General features: G+C 43.9%; 1 gene segment (V, D, J or C); it reads right to left on the bottom strand.

The window, feature by feature from the left end:
* Positions 1-13878: 13878 nt before the first annotated feature.
* On the bottom strand, positions 13879-25770 carry LOC124386977. The segment is given in 5 exon segments: positions 13879-13902; positions 22433-22484; positions 22649-22831; positions 25339-25624; positions 25739-25770. Coding segments are annotated over 5 exon segments (567 nt in total).
* Positions 25771-26095: the final 325 nt, after the last annotated feature.

Below are 26095 nucleotides of genomic sequence, written 5' to 3'. Positions count from 1 at the left end.
TTTGTGAAAGGATACATACTTAATAAACGTCTCTCGCTCTTTCTCTATGCCTCTCTCTGATTTTTTTTCTTTCTGTGTTCTGTATGAGACACACACGCTAATAAGATACCAGTGACCAGTCTTCATATTTCCCTAAAACCGTCCTGAAGCAGTATTTCTGGATGGAGTTCTCATTAGATAAAAACCACACAGCTGTTGAGGACGATTCCACATGAACAGCTTAAAGATACATACGTTTCTTATGAAGACTTTGGATTGTAATTAATACAATCTACTTTGCTACTGTCAGTTGAACTACAATTACAATCCACCAACAATTTAACAAATAATTCTCCATCAGTAAAGAGTTAATGACCTCAACAAAATAAACATGACTGCACTTGTTGAACATACCATACTTAGTTGTAAAATGAGGTTAATTATAATTGACTGTTTAGTGTTACACAGATGAGGTTGAGTTCCCTATGAAAGGTTTTTTTTTTTCTTTCATATCATCACGATTTTTCTTACCACTGTCACTCCTGACAATATTGCTCAATATAAATATAGGGTAAATGTATTAGGGTAAATGTATATAAATGTATTAATTTAAAAATAATATTCTTAATTTACAACACCAATTCCAAAAAGATGAAAATGTAAGTAAGAACAAATCTCATAAACAAAAATGTGTTTAAATGTTTCAAATGAGGAAATGTAAAATTTATTTTAGAAAAAATCTGGTAATTCTGAATATGATGGCTGCAATATGTCTCAGAGGAGTCTCAGAAGTAAAGATGGGCGGAGGCTCACCAATTTGCGAAAAATCTGTATGTGCAAATTATGTAACTATTTAGTCCAAAGTATCTGGAAAAATCAAAGTATTAGGGAAAAATCAGTATTGGATGCCCGTGATCTTCTCACCCTCAGGTGGCACTGCCTTAAAACAGACATGATAATGTAATGGAAATAACTGCATGGACACAGAAACCCCTCTAGCAATGATTGTTAGTGAACACAGTTCACTGCATCATGCACAAATGCAGGTTCAATTATATAATGCAAAGAAGAAACCAGATGTGAACTTGATCCAGAAACACTGCCATCTTCTCAGAGCCAAAACCTATTAAAATTCACTTAGGTAAAGTGGAAAACTGTTCTGTGGAAATTTTAAATTCATTTTGGAAACCATGAATGCCGTGTCCTTCAGTCTAAAGAGGAGAGGGACCATCCAGGTTTTTGATGATTTGAAGGTACATTAATACCGTCTCAAGGTTACGAACGTAACCCTAGTTCCCCGAGGGAACGAGACGCTGCGTCGAAACGCTATGGGAACGCCCCTGCGTGACCACGCTCTGAACCACGTGTGAAATCTAGCCAATAGGCAAGCCGTGACGTCATAGACAGTAAACCAGGAAGCTACAAGATGGCTGTGCGGTGGTAGCGAAATTAGCTTCTGCAAAGAGAGAAGGTAAGCGCCGCAGGGATGCAGGGAGTGTGGCACGGAGACGCAGCGTCTCATTCCCTCGGGGAACTAGGGTTACGTTCGTAACCTTGAGACGTTCCCCTTCAGGAACTCGAGCTGCGTCGAAACGCTATGGGAACGAGTGTCCAATCACGCCACACTGACCAGACCCTGCCGAAAGAGTGAGGGCCTCGGCACCAGCACGCAGGACAGAGGAGCCCGGGGTGGCTCAGAGGTCGAGGCCATAGAACCTGACAAAGGGTCAGCAGGGTGGACCAACCCGCAGCGTCACAGACGTCCCGGAGTGACACTCATGTGGACCCGGCCGCAGAGGCCGCCACACTCCGGTGGGGCGAGCCCTGACCGCGATCGGAGCGGGGACCAGGACTCGCAGCCGAACAACTGCACCGACCACCTCAAAGGACTCGTCCTGTGGAGATAAGCACCCAGTGCTCGCACTGGACACAGCCGGGTCTCGTAACCCCGGTCGGGGGCTATAACAGAGGAGAACCATGAGGAGAACTGAACCGACTGGGCAGTCATCTGGGTCCAAGTCATGGTGCTCACACCGTGACGCGAACAGTCGCCATCGTGCAGCGTATGACCTCCTCATGGAGGAAGCTCTGGAGTGGAGAGGGGCCTCTACTACCTCGGTAGAGAGAACAGCCGCTACAAACCGTGTCCCCTCAGGGGCCACAGGCTCCACAACACCGGGCGGGGGTGAATCAGGGTTCCGCCCGCCCACAAGGTGCTAGCCGGAGGAGACAGACTCCCTACCGGCAAAACTTTCCCAGAACTCCCGAGAGCAGCGCAATCGGGGGAAAGGCGTACAGGCGTAGCCTCGGCCAAGACCGTCCCACGGCAGCCATTGTCTCGACAGGGCGTCTGCTCAGACATCCAACCGTCCCGGGATGTAACCGGCTCTAAATGAGAGGAGTTCGTCCCGGGACCACAAGAGGACCCCCTGCGCCCGTTGCTCGCAAGGGCGAGACCGGAGGTCCCCCCGGTGGACGATGTACGAGACCACCGCAGCATTGTCCGAGCGGACCAACACATAGCGATCTCTAAGGACTGGGAGGAAGTGTTGTAACCCCAACAACACAGCCAGCACCTCCCGGTGTGTGGCGGCCTCCCCACCCCGTGATGGAAGCGCCCGTCGTTAGCGTTACGCGACGACAAGGAGTCCCTAAAACGGGGACTCGGGACAGAACGTAAGGTTCTACCATGCAACCAAGGCTCATGGGCACACTGTGAGACCTTGATGTGAGACCTTCTGCCCCGGAGCCACCACTGGAGGGGCCACATGCGGACGCTACCGACATGAGACCCAGCAGCCTCTGGAACTGCCTCACAGTGACTAGGCGGCCTGCCCCTACCCTCCTGACTGCAGTGAGGATGACTACAAACCGGGCGGGAGACAACCGTGCCCGCAACTCGGCCGAGTCCCACACCACGCCGAGAAAGTGGCCCTCCGCGCTGGGAAAAGTACACACAACCCGGCGTCACAGTCCGAACCCCAGTACCTTCATGCAGGCGGGAACAGCACCTCAATGCCAAACCGCCAGGTGCTCTAACGAGCCACCATCAACCAATCGCTGATATAATACAGAACGCGGATGCCCTGAAGCCGCAGCGGGGTCAGTGCTGCGTTCACGCACTCTGTGAAGGCACGGGGTGAGGGCGCTAGGCCGCACGGAAGGACCGATATTGATAAGCACGAACCTCCCGTGCGCGGTGAAGAACGGCTGCATGGGAGCATGCAACCTCCAGATCTAGCGTATGACAAATCAGTCCTTGGACTTGACCTGAGACACGACCTCTCTAAATGAGAAACCTGAACCCGAGCCTCAAAAGTGAGTGGTTCAAGTAGCAGAGATCCAGAATGGGATGCAACCCACCGTCCTTCTTTGGAACAACGAAGCACGGGTTGTAGCAGCCTGACTCGCAAACTAAGGGGGGGAACCACCTCGATGGCCCCTTTCCCCAGGAGTGCGCGCACTTCCTGTTCCAGGACCAGAGCCTGCACGGGTCCCGCCAGGGCGGGACACACCCCGTCGAGCCGGGGAGGAGAAGATGCGAACCGAATCGCGCAACCCTTCTCCACAGTACGCAGGACCCCCGAGAGACTCCAGGCAGCCCTACAGACCGACAGAAAGTCTCCACAGGGAGAACCAACCCCTCGGGGCTGGCCCCCGACCCACTCAGAGCGGCTGGAGCGGTGCTCTGCAGCCGACCACACCTTCTGAGAGGCGGCGGAACCCCCCGTCCGCAGCGATCATATGGGCGGAATACAGGGAGCAAACCGCTGGAGAAGCTGCGCCCCGAACACGACCCGTGGCAGGGCTTACAGACAGTCCTCCTGAACCCGAACGGCAGGAGCAGCGTACTGCGGCCGTTGAAGTCCCCTGAGAGGCGGCGGATGACTCTCATCCGCAACGAACTGTCGGGCGGAAATAAGGGAGTTAACCGCTAGAGGGAGGCAGCGTCCTGAACACCCTGTGGCAGGGCCGACAGACCGGCCTCCCGGTGGTGCCAGGGAGGGACGAGCACCGTAGCATGAGGTGCACACCACCCTCCAAGATGCAAGCCATCAGGCCTACGCACCACAGCCCGTTGACTAGAGGCGAGGACGACCCTCAGGCCGTCCAGCCCCTCCTCGGGCCTAGAGAGTCGCCAGGGGCCCCTAGGACCTCCAGCGGTCGGTGGCAACACTCTCTCACCGGGCTATCTCGCTGTGCCTGGGCGTACCAGGGCGAGGAACTACCACTGAAATGCCACCGCGGCCTCCTGAACCCGCCAGCAATCGCCCTTACCCACAGCGTCACCAGGTCAGGCCAGGAGGGGACACCATGACGCTCAGAAGGAAGCTCGCATCAGCCCCCATAGCAGGCCAGCCTGGTATGCCTGCAACACACTCATCGTGTGGAAGCAACCTGTAGCCTGACCTGCCGCGCAGCGCTACCCACCAGAGCCAAGCGCCGCTTCGTAGGCAAACCGATAGCCGTCACAGACGCAACACTCGGGGAGAGATAGCTAGCTAGCGTCTCTACCACAAGCGGCAACGTTCTGCAGCCGCGCCACGCAGCTCCAATAACATTCGCGCGCAGCGAAAGAACATCGGAAAAGCACGCGCGTCCACAGGCCTCCCAGGACCCAGACACCTCGGTGTGCAGATCAGGGGAGGCGCTGAGGCTGTGACACAGTGCAGGAAATGCACAACCAGCTCACTGGTGCTCGCTGCTCCTGCCACACGACCGGCCAAGCTAATCCAGCTCGGACCCGGCCCGTGCCACGACCTCAAGGAGCTCCATTTACAGCACAGGCTGTGAGGAGTCCGCAGGCTCGCCAGCATCCACCAGCTCATCCTCCTCGGAGAGAGAGACATGTAATGCTGCGCCGCCCGCACCGGGAGAAGAAGCAGCCACCAGGCATGCCCCCCCTAATTTCCCGAAATTCATTCCACCTCGGAGGAAGAAATACGGAGCACCGCGTCACACACACCGGGAAAAGAACCGATACCAAACGAGCGCTCTACCCGGGGAACAGGAGCTCGGCTAGCAGCCGGGAGCGCATAGCCACACGGCTAAAAGCTAACAGCCGATACCATCGAGAGCCAAAGCCTCGAGGGAGAGCGTTCACCTCGGAGAGCGCTCTCTGAAATTCTCCCGCCTCGGAGGAAGAATACGGAGCACCTCGAACGCACCGGGGGAAGAACCGTTTCCAAACGAGCGCAATCCCCAGGGGACGGGAGCTCGGCTAGCAGCCGGGAGCGCATAGCCACATGGCTAAATGCTAACAGCCGATACCATCGAGAGCCAAAGCCTCGAGGGAGAGCGCTCACCTCGGAGAGCGCTCTCTGAAATTCTCCCGCCTCGGAGGAAGAATACGGAGCACCGCGTCACACACACCGGAAAAGAACCGATACCAAACGAGCGCTCTACCGGGAACAGGAGCTCGGCTAGCAGCCGGAGCGCATAGCCGCACGGCTAAAATGCTAACAACCGATATCCTCGAGAGCCGACTAAGCACGCTCCTAAGCTAAGCAAACAACACATCGGCGGCGTGTCACCCCCCCCGAAATAAATCGGGGCAAGCAGGAGACACGCAGACGGAATTCTGCCTGCATATAAGCTCATGACTGCACAGATAACACACTCAAAGCGCTTACCTGAACGAGCAGAAGCTAATGTCGCTACCACCGCACAGCCATCTTGTAGCTTCCTGGTTTACGCGACGTCGCCTGTCTATGACGTCACGGCTTGCCTATTGGCTAGATTTCACACGTGGTTCAGAGCGTGGTCACGCAGGGGCGTTCCCATAGCGTTTCGACGCAGCTCGAGTTCCTGAAGGGGAACTATGGAATGGGCAGCTTTCACATCTTTAAAGGCACCATCAGTGCTGAAAGGTATAAACCGATTTTAAAGCAACAAATACTTCCATCTAGATGGTGTCTTATTCAGGGAAGACCTTGCATATTTAGCAAGACTATGCTTAATCCACATTCTGCATCTATTACAACAGCATGGCTTTGTAGTAGAAGCTAAAATGGTACACTTCCTTTAATTTCAACATTTGAACATGTTTTCTATGTTTGATTGTGTATTATTCATGAAATGTCAGATTTGCAAATCATTGCATATTGTTTTTATTTACATTTAATATTTTTCCATTTTTGGGCAGGGAATTTGGGTTATTGATTAAGAATACCAATTTAAAATGAATGCATTCATCCTTACAGGTTTATTTCTAATGAATTAACAAAGTCAGAAGTGATGCTGTTGAGGAAAATTTCCCAGAGACTATATGAAGAAGTAACTTTGAGTGGGAACTCTGTCAGCCAGTCGCACGGACACTTCCAGGGTTGCCACTTCCGCTTCCAGATTGGCACCATCTTGCAGTCAGGAGTGCCAGAATAGCGGCCATCTTTCTTCAATATAAATTGACACCCTGACAGAACATGGCTCACTTCTCTGGAGAACCCAGACTCTGCCTTCTGAGTGCAGTCAGATTTTTTGTCTCCAACCATCCTCCTTTTACACAGAGCAGGAGAAGGTGGCCTTTGTCATCTCCCTGCTATCCAGACGGCCCCTGTGCTGGGCTACCACAGAATGAGAAACTGCTTCCCACTTCTCCTCCTTCGCCACCTTCTCCGGGGAATTTCACAAGGTATTCGATTTATCTACTTTTTGGCAGGATGCCGCCCGCTCACTGTTGTCTTCTTCACAGGGCAACCGGTTAATGGCTGAGTACACTGCAAACAAAAAAAGAAAGATTCCATTCTCTGGGGCTCGGTCTCTACTACTGTGGTGAGGCTGAGCTCATGTCACCGTCGTGGTAAGCAAAAGGATAGGCTCATGGTTGAAAGCGAAATTCATGAACCAGAACCTTGTTCCGAGCCAAGCAACCTCACCGGTAGCTCTCCAGGTCTGGGCGCTGGATGGACATCCCCTAGACAAGGCCACATGTCAAAACAAGCCCCTTCAGGTGACCATCATTAAATGACTCTGGGAGTGATTCACCTTTCCGGTGATCTCGTCAACTCATGCCCACATCATGCTTGGCTTCCCCTGGCTTTGCAAGCACAACCACTACTTGGACTGGTCCGGGGGGTCGGGTACTTGAGTGGGGAACCTATTGCCCCTCTGTCCCCCGCTGATCCCACTGTCTTACTCTATCTTTCCACTGGCCCTGTGCTCTCCAGAGACTCCTCCTTACCTCAGTTCTGTCCCACCTTCCACGACCTCGCTGAAGTATTCAGTAAAGCCCAAGACTCTTCCTAGACCCCCCAGGGATCCATGCCTCCCCAGCTTTATCATCTCTCTGCACCCAAGCAGGTGGCCATGACCCAATACATTCAGGACTCTCGCAGCCTCCACACCTCTTCCTCTCTGACAGGTTCTGAATTCTTTTTAGTAAAAGGACAACAGTCTCTGTCCACGCATTAGCAGACTGCAATAGAGCTATAGCTCTACCACAGCCCCACCATCACCAAGCGGCAGGTTTTCAGATGGAACCCAGAGGCTGAATGGTCCTTTACCAAGCTCAAGAGTCTCTTGACCTCGGCCCATGTCCTGGCCATCCAGGACCCTTCCTGCCAATTTGTGGTAGAGATGGATGTCTGACAAAACTTATTCTCATCTGGGTCAATTATATATAATTCTGTTTTACAGCTATTTACTGTATAGTAAAAAAGTGCAGTCATGCTTATTTATTTATTTATTTATTTATGTAAATGCGCTTTGTGACATTGGCATTGGACTACACATTAAAAAAATTATTAAGTTCTGATTGTCAAGAAATTGTATGAAAATTTCATAAAATCATGAACTAAACTGCTTTCAGTAAAAAAAAAAAACTAATTGTACAAAAAGTTTTTTGTATAGTGCAGCTGGATTTTAAAGACAATATATATATATATATATATATATATATATATATATATATATATATATATATATATATATATATACGATTGGTTTAAGATCATCCCTGTGATCTCAGTATCTGAAGAAATACTTAATAACAATTAAAAACAACCAAACCTCATGAAGGTTATATGAATAGTTCCTTTAGTAAAAACTTTTTCCACAATTGATACATGCTCAATCTTGCCTAGTTTGTACTTTTCTGGAATCATCTGTAGGTGGAGGCTCCACACTCCAGAATTAGGGTTTGCACTCAGGTTACTGTCTGTGCAGCATGTTGAATGTTCTTGCTGTATCTCAGTGGGCTTTCTCTGGCTTTTCTAAGGAATCATCTCCAGACCTGCTTTCCATAGAGCAAAACTGTGTGGAGGTTTTTGTACAGTGCAGCTGGATTTCTTGTCACTGTGGGCCTAAGAGCACAGTAGTATAGATCAGAGTCTGATACAGCAGCAGAAGAGATGATCAGATCCACTTGTTTATTATCATCATCATCAATTTCAGCAGTCATTCTTTGGGGTTTGTCTGTACTTATGTCTCCTCTTTGAGAAATATAAAGAAGGAACCTGGGTTTAGATTTTGGATGTTGTCTGTACCAGTGCAAATCGCTGTTTGTAAAACTTGTTTTGTATCTGCAGGACAGAGTAACATTTTCACCTTTATCTACAACTTTCTGAGTAAAAAGTGGCTCTATAGAATCAGCCATTAAGTTACCTGTCACAGAGAGAAAAAAGCCAGAAATACAGTGAGACTCACATTCTACTGTTTCTTGACACAACACAGACCAATTAATCTCTAATTAATCACAGAAATTTTAAGATTTAAAAAATATTACATGTATAACTCACCTAGTAAAAGCCACAGACACATGAATATAACAGTGAACATGATGAAGTCTCTTGGATCAGTGAAAAGTCCTTCTAGTTCAACTTAAAGGTTTATGAAGCGCCACCCCACAGCATCACATCACAGATTCACTGGAGAATATCAGTTTTGAGTTGAGGAAAGCTGTTTTTTTGGTAATGCCATGAAAGACACCAACAAGCTGAGCCTTCTGACTTATTGTTGTAATAAAATCATTTTGTTAGTAAAAATGTGTAAAGTTGAGTCAAGTCAAACTAAGATGCTTTTATTGTCATTTTAACCATTTATAGCTGACACAGTACAAAGTGAAATGAGACGTTCCTCCAGAACCCTGGTGCTACAAGCTACAGAACACAAAACACAGAGCTAAAGACTAGTAAGTGTCCTCGCCACATAAAGTGCATCATGTGAACCTGGTGTAAGACAGACAGTGCAAAGACAAAACAAGACAGTGTAGGACAGTAGTGTGTAGAAGTTTTGCTGGTTGTCATCAAAACATGAAACTCTGGATGCAACATGTTCAGAGAATGGGATCATGCAGTAGTAATGTGCTTGTCCATGCTGAAGACAAATATATATTTAAATATAGCGTAACGTAGCTTTTAAAATCTATACAACTCAGTACTGTATCTCTGAGGGATGTGAGCAGAGTTCTAGTACTTGGCCCATAATAAGATCACATACTACACCATCTTGTGGAGAAAGACTGAGAAACACACCAAGTTTAGCTGCTTCACTCCAGTTCAGAACTGATCTGTAAAACTTTCTATCTAATAATAGAAAACTAATGTTTGTAATGATCAAAATCTGGTGTTTATAGTTGACAGCAGTTTACATGATTGTGTCTCTCACCCTGAAAATGTACTGCTTGGAGAAGTTAATGATGTAATTTAGGAGCAGCAGTAAACCAGCACCACTACAGCTGCAGATTCTACATCAGAAGTCATAAAATGATGCAGATTTCATTCCTATCAACGTCATTCAAAACAAAGTAGGGTTTAGTTCTGCTTGTTTTATATTTATGAAGTTCGATTTGACGAAGTTTAATTGTAGGTACCACTTTATCCTGGACACACTTTTAGAATCATATATATACAGTATACATACTTACATTCAATTATACATCTTCCTGGTCAGGATTGTGGAGGATCTGAAGCTTCTCTCAGTAAAACAGAGCATAGAGCAGAAATATACACACAGTTACAATTTATTGTGTAAGCAGTCTGGATAAATGCATTTTGAAAACTTAAATCAAAACTGAAAAGGAAAAAAAGTACAGTGATCAAATTATTATGTTTCATCATATTTGTGCACAATCAGAAATTGTCATAAAACAAAAAGGAAATTCCAGTGACAATTTTTCTTTGTAATTCTATTAATAAAACTCACATTTGTTCATCAAAGAATTTTCTCTTAACATGCAACATGCAGTTGTACAGTATATAGTGGATGATTACAACATACATAAATGATAGAATGAATAAATAAATGAAAGAAAGTCAAATTATTACAATTTCACATATTGTGCACCAGTTACACTTCACCCAATGGTTAGGATACATTTTTTTAATGTTCTGGAGCATCAAATATGTTAAAATTCCTGTGTTGAATGTTCACCTGTTCACTTTTATTTTCTATTTATTTCAGCTGCATATGTTACCACATTTGTTTTTATGTTTCTGTGGTTAAATGATAAGGTGGTAAAGGAAATATCTGTCATCTTCTGTGGTTTCTTCAAACGTTAGGTTTTTGTACAGTCGTTCAGTGACTCTGTATTACTGTGCTCCTACTTTTAGAGCGCAGTGATAGAGAGCAGAATCTGAGATCTGTAGGTCTTTAATAATAAGTTCAGTAGCATTTGAGGTTGTTTCTGCCCTGAATCGAGATCCACTGGGATTGTAGTCATAATCACTTGCTGACTTTACACCTTTAACAAGTAAAAACTGAGGTGCGCTGTTAGAATATTGTCTGTACCAGTAAAGATAAACATATTCATTGTTTGACTCATAGGAACATTTCAGCTTAACAGTGCCTTTTTCTTTTCTGGCAATGTTGACGTCTGTCGATCCAATTTTATCTGCAAAACTGCCTGCTGTGAAAAAGAAAATTAAGACATAAATCTTAAAAGTGTTTATTAGTGGATATAAATAAATACAGTTGATAATCTGATGAATATGAATTACCTGTAACTACAGTGAGAATCAGTGTTGTGTATCTCACTATGTACAGTAAGGTGTAGAGTTGAGTCATTTCTGAACACAGCTCTGTGAGGATTCTGTATAATAGTGCTGTATGTGCTGAACTTTACACATGAGGGAACACGTCTCTAGAAGACCACACCCAGGAAGTGCTGCTGTTGTAGTGTAACTTCATACAGATCATCACTTTACAGTATCAGTGTAAAATGATAATTAACACACTGCGTCTGATTTTACCTGTATTTGGAAGTTTGAGGCCTTCGCAAAAATATAAATGTTTGGTAGTGAAACTTCTATAAAACTTAAGGAGTGCAAAGAGCAAACATAGAAATCTGTCCTTTTCTTTCTTTCTTTCTTTCTTTCTTTCTTTCTTTCTTTCTTTCTTTCTTTCTTTCTTTCTTTCTTTCTTTCTTTCGAGGTACATGAAGTTATTAACATCAGTGTGCTGGATCAAGTGCTATTTTATAAGATGCTGAATAATTAGTGTTCATAATAAAACCATATTTTAAATGTAATACTTTATTTTGGATTTTTGTTGTCACAAATCAGCTTTAAAAATTTAAATAGATAGTAAATAGTTTATTTAAATTCAATAATTAGTTGATTGTTTAAACAATACACATTATTACCATGTGTAAGATGATTCAAGTCAAGTCAAGAGGCTTTTATTGTCATTTTTACTATGCACAGTGGTACACAGTAAAAACGAGACAACGTTCCTCCGGAACCCTGGTGCTACACTAAACTTACTTTTGCGTTACTTGTATCTCTTTCACGACTTACAGGTGTAACAGGTGTAATATAGATAATTGCCATTAAGAAATACATTATATTAGGGCAAAATACATGTCTTAAACATTTAAAATGTTTAATAACTTCTGAGAACAATAAGATGATCGACTAACTTTTGACCACAAGGCTGAACACTTTCCAGTTGCACTTCTGTACACTGCTTTTCAATCTGCCTTCGCCGTCAGGGATGTAACTATCGTTCGTGTATATAAGGTTAAGGGTGTGGGCTGCACACCGGTGATGTGGAGGGAGAACATACCTTTCGCTGTCATCTCGTAAAACATCGTGCAATTCCGTAAATATGACCTCGTCCTCGTCTGCATCATTCTTTGCTTCATCATCAGCTTGAAACATTCTGAACGCTTTTACAAAGTTCGCGCTATTATCAGTGACCGTGGCAGTTTATCTTCCCACAAAGAGCAAATAAGCTGTGAATTTGCTCTCTATCTCCGCTGTGATGGCATCGTACATGTGTCTCCCACAGAAAACTTTTATTCTGAGCAGTCAATAGATCTGCAGTGGTGGAAAGTCGGCAAAAGTTTTCTATATTTCTGTCTCCATGTCCATACATGCAACATTACACACACACACACACACACACACACACACACACACACACACACACACACATCTGTAGTGCTGTGCTTTGCATGCAGATGTTTTTTTTTTTTAAAGTGGTGTTTTTTGCAGTTGACAAGAGCTTTTCACCAACACATAATCTACACTTTACCATTATTCCTTTCTCCTTTTCCTCGACTATTTCAAAATAATAAGAACACAGTAATCACAGTAATGTAATTTTCTGGATTGCCATCTCCGCTTCTGACCAGCTTCTGTTCCCACGGCTCGCACGTATGAGTGACTACGTGACTACGTTCATTTTAATTCAGTATTTATTTTTTTATGCAAAATAATTTAACTGAAAAGTAACTCGCAGTAACTCAGATATTAATGTGTACATTTATAAAGTAACGCGCTACTTTACTCGTTACTCCGTGCGTTATGTAATATTATTACATAACGCACGGTACTTGTAACGCGTTACCCCCAACACTGGCTGTATGTGCTGAACTTTACACATGAGGGAACAAGTCTCTAGAAGGCCACACCCGGGAAGTGCTGCTGTAAAAGAATTTTTCCATCAACAATATATGAACCATAAAAGCGATTAATTATATTTTTTATCACATTTTTTATGTACAAATCATGTTTTCTTATGATGTGAGGGTATTTAAATCATTATCACTAAATAAAGATCATAACAAACACATTAAATTTTGCTTTGTGGAGAAAATCGAATCATTTGAGAAAACACAACAAACAAGTTATTTATATGAAACATAGACAAGAAATCCACAAATTTAAGGAAAACAATGACTGTCCAGGAAGGATAAAAACAAGCAGATGAGAACATCCAGACACTAATTAGGTAAAACAGGAAACAGATGTGGGTGATAAGTGCAGCATGTGACTTCTTTTTTATTTATTTTTTTAAATCAAATAATTGAAGTAAATATAAAATGTAGATAATACAGAGTTATTTTAGAGATTTGTTGAGAAAATTAACACACATCATAAACTTTCTAAACAAATCTCTAAATCATACACACTCACACACATTCACATACTGCACATCAAATGAACATGAAAATTATTCAACAAGGCATGTTTTTTGACTGGTGGAGAAAACCTTTAAAACATGGCTAAATCATGCAAATTCAGCACACACAGTAAAGTGAGATCCAAAACTCATAATCTCAAAGGTGCGAAGCAAACATACAAACAACTAAGCCACTGTCTCCCCCTGTTGGCAGTCTTAAATATAACATGTAAAGGTTTTTGTACAGAGCAGCTGGATTTCCTGTCACTGTGGGTGCCAGAGCACAGTAGTATAGAGCAGAGTCTGATACAGCAGCAGAGGAGATGATCAGATCCACTTGTTTATTAGTTTTATTAAGAATAACATCCAGACGTGGAGGAATCGAGTCACTTTTTTGCCCAGTTGTATCATAAATATAAAGAAGGAACGTAGGTTTAGATTTTGGATGTTGTCTGTACCAGTGCAGGTAGTTGTTTGTAGCATAGGTGGTTGGTTTGTAGTTGCAGGACAGAGTAACAGTATTACCTTCATCTACAGCTTTATGAGTGAAAAGTGGCTCTATGGAATCTGCCATGGAGTCACCTGTCATAGAGAAGAGAAGAGAATGTTTATAACTTTTACATAATCAAGTTAAAACTATATAAGTCTGACTCACACACACTGATAAATCACTATTAATATTTCTGAGTAATAAAAAATCAGTGTATAACTCACCTAGTGAAAGCCACAAACACATGAATATAACAGTGAACATGATGAAGGCTTTAGTTGAAATAAAATATTCTGAGGTCTGAATATATTATGAACATCTTAAAGGTTCATGAAGCTCCACCCCACAGCATCAGATGACAAAGTCACCAGTGTTACTGACAGCAAACACAAAGTGTAGGCAGGTGTGATAATTTAAATACAATAAATTTAGCCAAATAAAATATAATCTAACAATTACATTATTAAATATTTCAGTTGTGTATTTTAGTGATGTCTCTAAATTAGAGGGGTTCAGCTATAACAGATATACTGTAACACCTAATGTTAAAATTAGAACTTAATAAGGTTTATTGAGAATAAGGAAATGAATAGAGATGTATATTTTGTATTTACTTCTTAATGACTGTTAAACCTCTTGATGCTCAGCTCTAATAAAAGTATGAGTTATGAGTATTAATGAGTATTTATTCTTATGACAGTTTAGTGTGAAGTGGACAGTTGTGTAGTTTTATCAGAATGGTGTGTCTATAAATGAGTTTAGCTACTAAGAGTAATCAGGGCAGGAGTGAGGATAATATTAGTGCAGTGTGTATGATAGAAGAACAGCTGTAGTTTATATCACAGAGGTTTTATTGTGAAAATGAGGATTCATCATCAGAGAATGTGAGCAGGGTTGTGTGGAGCTCTAGTACTTTTCCCACAATAAGATAAGTGACTGCGCCCTCTTGTGTTCACCAAGAAGAAAAACATCACCTTCAAGTCATGTAGTATGAAAGGGGGAGTGATTCTGAGATTAATTCTTGTAGTCTGCACTCTGCCTCAGCTAACAAGGATTTAGAAATCTTCCAACAATTACTGTTTTTAACACCTGCTCTTTACCCATCATACAGATTGAGGTGAGTTTTGTCTTGAGTGCTGATGTGATGATGTGTTTAGTAGCAGCACAGTGACACAGTGAGTAGTGTTGCTGCATCACAGCTCCAGGGTTCCTAGTTTTGATGCTGAGGTAAAGTTTCTGTCAGTTTGTGTTCAGTTTTGTGTTTCCACCCCGTGTCTGTGTGGGTTTCCACTTAACAAGACAAAAATAGAAAATGTGCTGGAATTAATTGTTCATAAGTGTGAATGAGTGTGTGAAAGGGTTTGTTCATGGTCTTCTGGTGAGAACCGACATCTAATTCCAAATGTATTCTCACCTTACACTCATGAGATCTCAGGACATGCTTTAATATCCAACACAAAACTGACCAGTGTAAAGTGTTTAGTGAAGATATGATCTTCTTAAATATGCAGCATGTGCCAATAATATAAACTCTTTATTAACATGAGACTCCATAAATATACACCTAAACTTTTCAAAATCAATGGCAGAACTGCCTTCAATATAATAAAACTGTGTGGAGGTTTTTGTACAGTGCAGCTGGATTTCCTGTCACTGTGGGCACCAGAGCACAGTAGTATAGATCAGAGTCTGATACAGCAGCAGAGGAGATGATCAGATCCACTTGTTTTTTAGTTTTATCAACTTCAACATCCAGATGTGGTGGCATGGGGTTAGTTTTAAATCCATTTGGATTGATGTAAAGAAGGAACTCAGGTTGAGATGTTGGATAATGTCTGTACCATTGTAGATAGTCTACTGTACCACTAAACTTTGTATAACTGCATGACAGAGTCACATTTTCTCCTTCATCTACAACTTTCTGAGTGAAAAGTGGTTCTATTGGATCTGCAGTGGAGTCACCTGTCATAGAGAAGAGAACACGCTCAATCCAGAAATACAGTCAGACTCACATTCTACTGTTTCTAAACACCACACAGACCAAATAATCACTAATTCAACACTTAATATTTCTGAAATCATAAAATGAATGTATAACTCACCTAGTGAAAGCCACAGACACATGAATATAACAGTGAACATGATGAAGGCTCTTAGTTCAGTGAAAAGTTCTGTACTTTAACCTGGTAACATCCTAAAGGTTCATGAAGCTCCACCCCACAGCATCACATCACAGAGTCACCAATGTTACTGACAGATTGTTGTTTATCTTTTAGTAACACAAACTGTAAGCAAGAAAATCATATAATTCTGAAAACTTGTAGTCTGTCATTATATGTAAGTCCTCAGCTATAAACCTGTAAGTGTAAATTCCTATAATATAAATATTTTGTATTAAATATGATAACATTTGTTGAGTTATTTACCTGAGTTGAGTAAAAAAGCTGCTTTTCTTGGTAATACCATGAAAGATGCCATCAAGCTGAGACATCTGACTCATTATTGTAATAAAATCATTATTTTTAGTACATGTTTGTATAGTAGTGTGTAGAAGTAGAGCTGGTTGTCATTTAAACATGAAACTGTGGCTGCAACATGTTCAGAGAATGGGATCATGCAGTAGTAATGTGCTTGTACATGCTGGAGACAAATATATATTTTAAAGTAGTGAAAAGTAGCTTTTAAAATCTAAAGAACTCAGTACTGTATCTCTGAGGGATGTGAGCAGAGTTCTAGTACTTGGCCCATAATAAGATCACATACTACACCATCTTGTGGAGAAAGACTGAGAAACAAAGTTTAGCTGCTTCACTCCAGTTCAGAACTGATCTGTAAAACTTTCTATCTAATAATAGAAAACTAATGTATGTAATGATCAAAATCTGGTGTTTATAGTTGACAGCAGTTTTACATGATTGTGTCTCTCACCCTGAAAATGTACTGCTTGGAGAAGTTAATGATGTAATTCAGGAGCAGCAGTAAACCAGCACCACTACAGCTGCAGATTCTACATCAGAAGTCATAAAATGATGCAGATTTCATTCATATCAACGTCATTCAAAACAATGTAGGGTTTGGTTCTCTTTGTTCTATTTGACGAAGCTTAATTGTAGGTGTAAATGAATGCATCATACAATAAAACATATTAACAGGTAGGTGAGGCGTCTGTTATTAACACATGAATCATCATCACTCCAGCTTTAGTTTAAAGTTTGTGCATTATTAGTTCCTGATTAGTCCACTTTACTATATACTTTTACCATCATTCATTTTCAGTAACCACTTTATCCTGGACACACTTTCAGAATCATATATATACAGTATACATACTTACATTCAATCATTCATCTTCCTGGTCAGGATTGTGGAGGATCTGAAGCTTCTCTCAGTAAAACAGAGCATAAATCATGAATATACACACAGTTACAGTCAATTTGTTGTGTAAGCAGTCTGGATAAATGCATTTTGAAAACTTAAATCAAAACTGAAAAGTAAAAAGTATAGTACTTTTTCAAATAAATGTTTCATCATATTTGTGCACAATCTGAAATTGTCATAAAACAAAAAGGAAATTCCAGTAACATTCATCTTTGTATTTGTGGGAATAAAACTCACATCTGTTCATTAAAGAGTTTTCTCTTAACATGCAACATGCAGTTGTAAATACTGGATAATTAATATATGAATGAATGAAGTAAAGAAAGTATATTACATTTCCACATATTGTGCACCAGTAACACTTCACCCAATGGCTATTATATTTTTCAAAAAATATCTGGCGCTTTAAGATGTTGAATTGTGAATTTCCTGTGTTGAATGTTCACCTGTTTACTTTTATTTTCTATTTATTACAGTTGCAGTTGTTACCACATTTTTTTGTGTCTGTAGTTAACTGATAACAAGGTGGTAAAGGAAATATCTGTCATATTCTGTGGTTTCTTCAAACGTTAGGTTTTTGTACAGTTGTTCAGTGACTCTGTATTACTGTGCTGCTCCTACTCTTAGAGCGCAGTGATAGAGAGCAGAATCTGAGATCTGTAGGTCTTTAATAATAAGTTCAGTAGCATTTGAGGTTGTTTCTGCCCTGAAGTGAGATTCACTGGGATTGTAGTCTACACCACTTAATAACAGTAATATACAGTAAAAACTGTGGTGCGCTGTGAGGATATTGTTTGTACCAGTAAAGCCGAATGTTGTCACTGTTTGACTCATATGAACATTTCAGAGTAACAGTGTTTGTTTCCTTTCTCACAACATTGGCATCTTCAGCTGTCGGCCCAATTTTATCTGCAAAACTGCCTGCTGTAGAGAAAGAAATATAAATAAATTAGCACATATAATTACATTTTTAGCTATTTTTGTAAACCTTCCCAAAACATCAAAATATATATTTATGTCTAAACATTTATGTTAGTAATACAATGAATTAACTGATGAATATGAATTACCTGTAACTACAGTGAGAATCAGTGTTGTGTATCTCACTATGTACAGTAAGGTGTAGAGTTGAGTCATTTCTGAACACAGCTCTGTGAGGATTCTGTATAATAGTGCTGTATGTGCTGAACTTTACACATGAGGGAACACGTCTCTAGAAGGCCACACCCAGGAAGTGCTGCTGTTGTAGAATAACTTTTCTCATCTTTTCTCATCATATTACAAAACAGCCGAGACATCTAAGACTAATAAAAATGTGACGAGTTGAAATAACAAGCTGATATGAAACAGCTGATATTAAACAAGTGGGTCAATTGTGTTACAGTATGTATGAAGCATCAATAAGAATCGTCATACTTCATTAGCAAGGAAGATTTAGCATTCTTCTGTCTGCAGTAATAAATAGTCTTTCCTTGCAGTCCTTGCAACCTGATCATACTGCCAAGTGTCTCAAACTATTATGTACCATTAAGGATATTTAATAATGCATCATTTTCTCTCTCTCGCTCTTGTCCTTCCACCCCTCCACTGAGTTAAACATGCTTCGGCGGTAACAGTGATCCTGCTCCATTCTTCTTTCTAGAGCTGTCTGATTTATCCTAATGCCCTGCCTATAAGTAGAGTTCTTTCAACTGGAGATCACTCGCTGCTGCTGAAGATGGTTTCACATGAACAGTCTAATGATTTATGATGTTACTGAGCAGAGTTGAACATAAGGACCATGACGATGGATTTGGACTGTAATTAATATAAACAGTTTGATACAGTGGCTTAAGAATGTAATCACCATTAACAGTGTTTGTCCATCAGTGAACTGTTGATTTTGATTCCTCCCAAGGTTTCTTTCTCATACCATTTCAGGGAGTTTTTCATGCCACTTACTTTTTTTTTATGTTGCACACTGCCCCACTCATAGTTTATAATGTGCACAGTCAATAATCTCAAACCTGATATTATATCATCTGATACTAAAAGAACCTGTTTTATGAGGTTGTGTTATTTAAAAAATATATTTTTACGTCTATCTCTGTGAAAAATGGCAATAGTTTGACCATTTTTACTAAAATTTTTGTAATTACAGTAAAAAAACAACAACAAAAAATCGTATGTTGTATGTGTTATTTGTTTGTTTGTATGGTTGGTTGGTTGGTTGGTTGGTTCTTCGGTTGCTCGTTTGCTGCCCTAAAATCTGAAAGGTGGCAATAAAAAAAAATAATTAAACAGTGTACAATTACTGTTGCTGCTTCTGTTAAAAATGTTTTAGAAATACAGTATATGATAAAGTAAAGTTGGGATTGAAGAACATGCAAATGATTGAACTTTAGTATAAAGTTAGTAAAGGTTTATTTGCTCAATTTGTGGCACATAAACAATATAAATATTTAATAATGTGTGACTTATTAATAATGTGCAGGTGAGTTTGGAAAATGATTCCATTTCTGCATGAGTTTAATTTTGCATAAAAGCCTTTATAAATCCTTCTATAAAGTACCACTGAAAAGTTTAGAACAAAAATCTGAAGATGAATATGAAAAGTACAATAATCAGAATTTTACAGTTTGTGTAAATGATGTATAGTCATTTATTAAATGTATTTATTTATTTATTTTTTATTTGTTTCGTTACTTTTTTTGCAGGTGCATATGTTCCCAGAAATGTTGTTTGTGTCTGTGGTTAACTGATAACAAGTTGCTAAAGGTTGCTGTATTTAAACTGCTGTGCTTTTAGAAACTCCATATAAACCATTATTTAGGTTTATGTGCAGCTTTTCACTGACTCTGTATTACTGTGTGGATTATTTAAGAGCACAGTGATAGAGAGCAGAATCTGAGAGCTTTAGACCTCTGATAGAAAGATCAGTAGAGTCTGAGGTTGCTTTTGCCTGTAATCGAGTGTCAGTGGGGTTGCGTCCATGAGAACGTCTCAAGGTTACGAACATAACCCTAGTTCCCCGAGGGAACGAGACGCTGCGTCGAAACGCTATGGGAACGCCCCTGCGTGACCACGCTCTGAACCACATGTGAAATCTAGCCAATAGGCAAGCCATGACGTCATAGACAGGCAACGTCGCGTAAACCAGGAAGCTACAAGATGGCTGTGCAGTGGTAGCGACATTAGCTTCTGCAAAGAGAGAAGGTAAGCGCCGCAGGGATGCAGGGAGTGTGGCACGGAGACGCAGCGTCTCGTTCCCTCGGGAACTAGGGTTACGTTCGTAACCTTGAGACGTTCCTCTTCAGGAACTCGAGCTGCGTCGAAACGCTATGGGAACGAGTGTCCAATCACGCCACACTGACCAGACCCTGCTGAAAGAGTGAGGGCCTCGGCACCAGCACGCAGGACAGAGGAGCCCAGGGTGACTCCAAGGTCGAGGCCATAGAACCTGACAAAGGTCAGCGGGGTGGACCAACCCGCAGCGTCACAGACGTCCCAGAGTGACACTCATGTGGACCCGGCCGCAGAGGCCGCCACACTCCGGCGGGGCGAGCCCTGACCACGATAGGCGGGGACCAGGTCTTGCAGCCGAACAACTGCACCGACCACCTCCAAGGACTCGTCTTGTGGAGATAAGCACCCACTGCTCGCACTGGACACAACCGGGTCTCGTAACCCCTGGTCGGGGGCTATAACAGAGGAGGGCAGAATGCCTGTAACACGACACATCGTGTGGGAGCACCCAGCCTCGTGTAAGAACACTCTGGCCATGCCAGGGGGCAACTCCAGGTGGGACGAGGCAACTGCCAAGTCCCAGACAGGCACTCCGAGTCGTGTCCCGGGCCACAGCCTCCGGGCGCCACGGAGGAAACGTGTCACCAATGGCACCTACCCAGTGAACACGGAAACCCTCAGGGTCGAAGGGGTTAACCGTGCGGCAAACTGTACCTGCAAAAACACCAGAACTGAACCGACCGGGCAGTCATCTGGGTCCAAGTCATGGTGCACACACCGTGACGCGAACAGTCGCCATCGTGCGGCGTACGACCTCCTCATGGAGGGAGCTCTGGAGTGGAGAGGGGCCTCTACTAACTCGGTAGAGAGAACAGCGGCTACAAACCGTGCCCCCTCAGGGGCCACAGTCTCAACAACACCAGGCGGGGGTGAACCAGGGTTCCGCCCGCCAACAAGGTGCTACCCGGAGGAGACAGACTCCCTACCGGCGAACCTATCCCAGAACTCCCGAGAGCAGTGCAATCGGGGGAAAGGCGTACAGGCGTAGCCTCGGCCAAGACCGTCCCACGGCAGCCACTGTCTCGACAGGGCGTCTGCTCAGACCTCCAACCGTCTCGGTTGAGACAACTCGGCCGAGTCCCACACCACGCCGAGAAAGTGGCCCTCCGCGCTGGGAAAAGTACACACTACCCGGCGTCTCAGTCCGAACCCCAGTACCTTCATGCAGGCGGCACCTCAATGCCAATCCGCCAGGTGCTCTAACGAGCCACCATCAACCAATCGCTGATATAATACAGAATGCGGATGCCCTGAAGCCGCAGCGAGGTCAGTGCCGCGTTCACGCACTCTGTGAAGGCACGGGGTGAGGGCGCTAGGCCGCACGGAAGGGCCGATATTGGTAAGCTTCGCCCCGAAAGCAACCTCAGGAACCTCCCGTGCGCAGTGAAGGACGGCTGCATGGGAGCATGCAACCTCCAGATCTAGCGTATGACAAATCAGTCCTTGGACTTGACCTGAGACATGACCTCTCTAAACGAGAAACCTGAACCTGAGCCTCAAAAGTGAGTGGTTCAAGTAGCGGAGATCCAGAATGGGATTCAACCCACCGTCCTTCTTCGGAACAACGAAGCACGGGCTGTAGCAGCCTGACTCGCGAACTGAGGTGGGAACCACCTCGATGGCCCCTTTCCCCAGGAGTGTGCGCACTTCCCGTTCCAGGACCAGAGCCTGCACGGGTCCCACCAGGGCGGGACACACCCCGTTGAGCCGGGGAGGAGAAGATGCGAACCGAATTGCGCAGCCCTTCTCCACAGTACGCAGGACCCCCGAGAGACTTCAGGCAGCCCTCCAGACTGACAGAAAGTCTCCACACGGAGAACCAACCCCTCGGGGCTGGCCCCTGACCCACTCAGAGCGCGGCAAAGCACAGCAAACTGCTGGAGAAGCTGCGCCCTGAACACGACCCGTGGCAGGGCTAACAGACAATTCTCCTGAACCCGAACGGCAAGAGCAGCGTACTGCGGCCTTTGAAGCCCCTGAGAGGCGGCGGACGACTCTCATCTGCAACGAACTGGCGGGCAGAAATAAGGGAGTTAACCGCTAGAGGGAGGCAGCGACCTGAACACCCTGTGGCAGGGCCGACAGACCGGCCTCCCGGTGGTGCCACGGAGGGACGAGCACCGTAGCATGAGGTGCGCACCATCCTCCAAGATGCAAGCCATCAGGCCTACGCACCACAGCCCGTTCACCCTCAGGCCGTCCAGCCCCTCCTCGTGCCTAGAGAGTCTCCAGGGGCCCCTAGGACCTCCCCGCGGAGTCGGGTGGCAACACTCTCTCACTGGGCTATCTCGCTGTGCCTGGACGTACCAGGGCGAGGCTGCCGCCAAGCAGCCCCATCGGAGCAGTGAGGAACTACCACTGAAACGCCACCGCGGTCTCCTGAACCCGCCAGCAATCGCCCTTACCCACAGCGTCACCAGGTCAGGCCAGGAGGGGACACCATGACGCTCAGAAGAAAGCTCGCATCATCCCCCATAGCAGGCCAGCCTGGTATGCCTGCAACACACCCATCATGTGGAAGCAACCAGTAGCCTGACCCGCCGCGCAGCGCTACCCACCAGACCCAAGCGGCGCTTGGTAGGCAACCCGATAGCCGTCACAAACGCAACACTCGGGGAGAGATAGCTAGCTAGCGTCTCTACCACAAGCGGCAATGTCCCGTAGCCGCACCAAGCAGCTCCAATAACATTCGCGCACAGCGAAAGAACATCGGAAAAGCACGCGCACCCACGGCCCTCCCAGGACCAAGACACCTCGGTGCGCAGATCAGGGGAGGCGCTGAGGCTGTGACACAGTGCAGGAAACGCACAACCAGCTCACTGGCGCGCGCTGCTCCTGCCACACGACCTGCCTAATCCAGCTCGGACCAGGCCTGTGCCACGACCTCATGGAGCTCCATATACAGCACAGGCTGTGAGGAGTCCGCAGGCTCGCCAGCATCCACCAGCTCATCCTCCTCGGAGAGAGAGACATGTAATGCTGCGCCGTCTGCACCGGGAGAAGAAGCAGCCGCCAGGCATGCTTCCCCTAATTTCCCGAAATTTCATCCACCTCGGAGGAAGAAATACGGAGCACCGCGTCACACACACCGGGAAAAGAACCGATATCAAACAAGCGCCCTCGCCGGGGAAAGGGAGCTCGGCTAGCAGCCGGGAGCGCATAGCCACACGGCTAAATGCTAACAGCCGATACCATCGAGAGCCAAAGCCTCGAGGGAGAGCGCTCACCTCGGAAAGCGCTCTCTGAAATTCTCCCACCTCGGAGGAAGAATACGGAGCACCGCGTCACACGCACCGGAGAAGGAACCGCCAAACGAGCGCAATCCCCGGGGAACGGGAGCTCGTCTCACAGCCGTGAGCGCATAGCCGCACGGCTAAAATGCTAACAACCGATACCCTCGAGAGCTGACTAAGCACGCTCCTAAGCTAAGCAAACAACACATCGGTTGCGTGTCATCCCCCCCACGAATTGAATCGGGGCAAACAGGAGACACGCAGACAGAATTTTGCCTGCATATAAGCTTATGACTGCAAAGATAACACACTCAAAGCGCTTACCTGAACGAGCAGAAGCTAATGTCGCTACCACCGCACAGCCATCTTGTAGCTTTCTGGTTTACGCGAAGACGCCTGTCTATGACATCACGGCTTGCCTATTGGCTAGATTTCACACGTGGTTCAGAGCGTGGTCACGCAGGGGCGTTCCCATAGCGTTTCGAAGCAGCTCGAGTTCCTGAAGGGGAACTATATGACCTGGCACCTTTAACAAGTAAAAACTCTGGTGCGCTGTGAGGATATTGTATGTACCAGTAAAGCCAAATGGTACTGCTCTTTTACTCATATAAACATTTCAGAGTAACAGAGTCTGTTTCCTTCACTGTAATGTTGGCATCTTCACCTGTCAGCCCAATTTTATCTGCAAAACTGCCTGTTTAAAAGCATATAAACACATTTATGCTTAAAACATGGGTATTAATTAAAATAACAATATTATTTACTAATGAATATGAAGTACCTGTAACTACAGTGAGAATCAGTGTTGTGTATCTCACTATGTACAGTAAGGTGTAGAGTTGAGTCATTTCTGAACACAGCTCTGTGAGGATTCTGTATAATAGTGCTGTATGTGCTGAACTTTACACATGAGGGAACACGTCTCTAGAAGGCCACACCCAGGAAGTGCTGCTGTTGTAGTGTAACTTTGTACAGATCATCACTTTACAATATCAGTGACAGTGAATTGAGTCTTTCTAGCTTTAATTCTCTATAAATAATTTTTGTTATACTGAGAAGATTATGTTGAAGGGAAGCAGATAATAATTGTTCTATTAATTTGGCAACCCATCAACATACACTTCTAGAAGTACAACATTGGTGTGGTACCTGCATAGATTTATTATATAAACCATTTCATAATTGCTATTTTAAGCTTATTGTTTATATACTCGCTATTTCCCATTTAGAGATTTTAAAATGATGTTTATATTCCGAAGCTCCCACACAGAACATGAGGAATTCATACTAATACTGAGCACATTAACATTGTGGCGTTTCTTATACAGCTGTGTAGGATTTGCATTTGCTCTGTGTTAGTGTCTTACAGGTTCATGTAAACACAATATGTCTTGTTGAGATACCACTGCAAACTGTGTTCACATTTAACTGTTGGAACACAATATAATAGTACAAAATACATATTTTTGAAGTCTGTCAAATTTCTTTCTGGAGGAAAGAAAATTCATAGAAGTGACTAAACCAAGGTCAGCGCTGATTGAATTGCAATCAAGTATTTTAGCTGAATAAAGTGTGTAGAGGTTTTTGTACAGTGCAGCTGGATTTCCTGTCACTGTGGGCCTCAGAGCACAGTAGTATAGATCAGAGTCTGATACAGCAGCAGAGGAGATGATCAGATCCACTTCTTTATTAGTTTTATCAACTTCAGCATCCAGACGTGGTGGCATGGGCTTAGTTTTTCCTCCAAACAGATCAATGTAAAGAAGGAACACAGGTTTAGATTTTGGTTGTTGTCTGTACCAGTGCAGGACGGGGCCTGTATCACTTGTTTCATAGTTGCAGGACAGAGTAACATCATCACCTTCATCTACAGCTTTATGAGTGAAAAGTGGTTTAATTGAATCTGCCATGGAGTCACCTGTCATAGAGAAGAGAACACAAGTTTTAAGCTTTTACATAATGAATCTGAAAAATACAGTATATAAATCTCCATTAAAGTTTTTGTGAAATAAAAATTCAGTGTATAACTCACCTAGTGAAAGCCACAGACACATGAATATAACAGTGAACATGATGAAGGTTTTAGCTAAAAGAAAATATTTTGAGGTCTGAATATATGAACATCTTAAAGGTTCATGAAGCTCCACCTCATAGCATCAGATGACAAAATCAACAGTGTTACTGACAGCAAACACAAAGTGTAGGCAGGTGGGATTATGTAAATACAATCATTTTTGACAAATAAAATATACACTTTTTAAACTAACAGTAAACCAGTTCTGTATTTTAGTGATGTCTCCAAATTAGGGAGTTCAGCTATAACAGATATTCTGTATCACCTAATACTAGAATTATAAAAAAACAATGTTTATTAAGAATAAGGACTTTA

This window comes from Silurus meridionalis, chromosome 6 (assembly GCF_014805685.1).
Source record: "Silurus meridionalis isolate SWU-2019-XX chromosome 6, ASM1480568v1, whole genome shotgun sequence".
In the NCBI taxonomy this organism is placed as follows: domain Eukaryota; kingdom Metazoa; phylum Chordata; class Actinopteri; order Siluriformes; family Siluridae; genus Silurus; species Silurus meridionalis.
The sequence above is the reverse complement of the archived record's forward strand: the minus strand, read 5'-3'. Positions and strand labels throughout refer to the sequence as shown.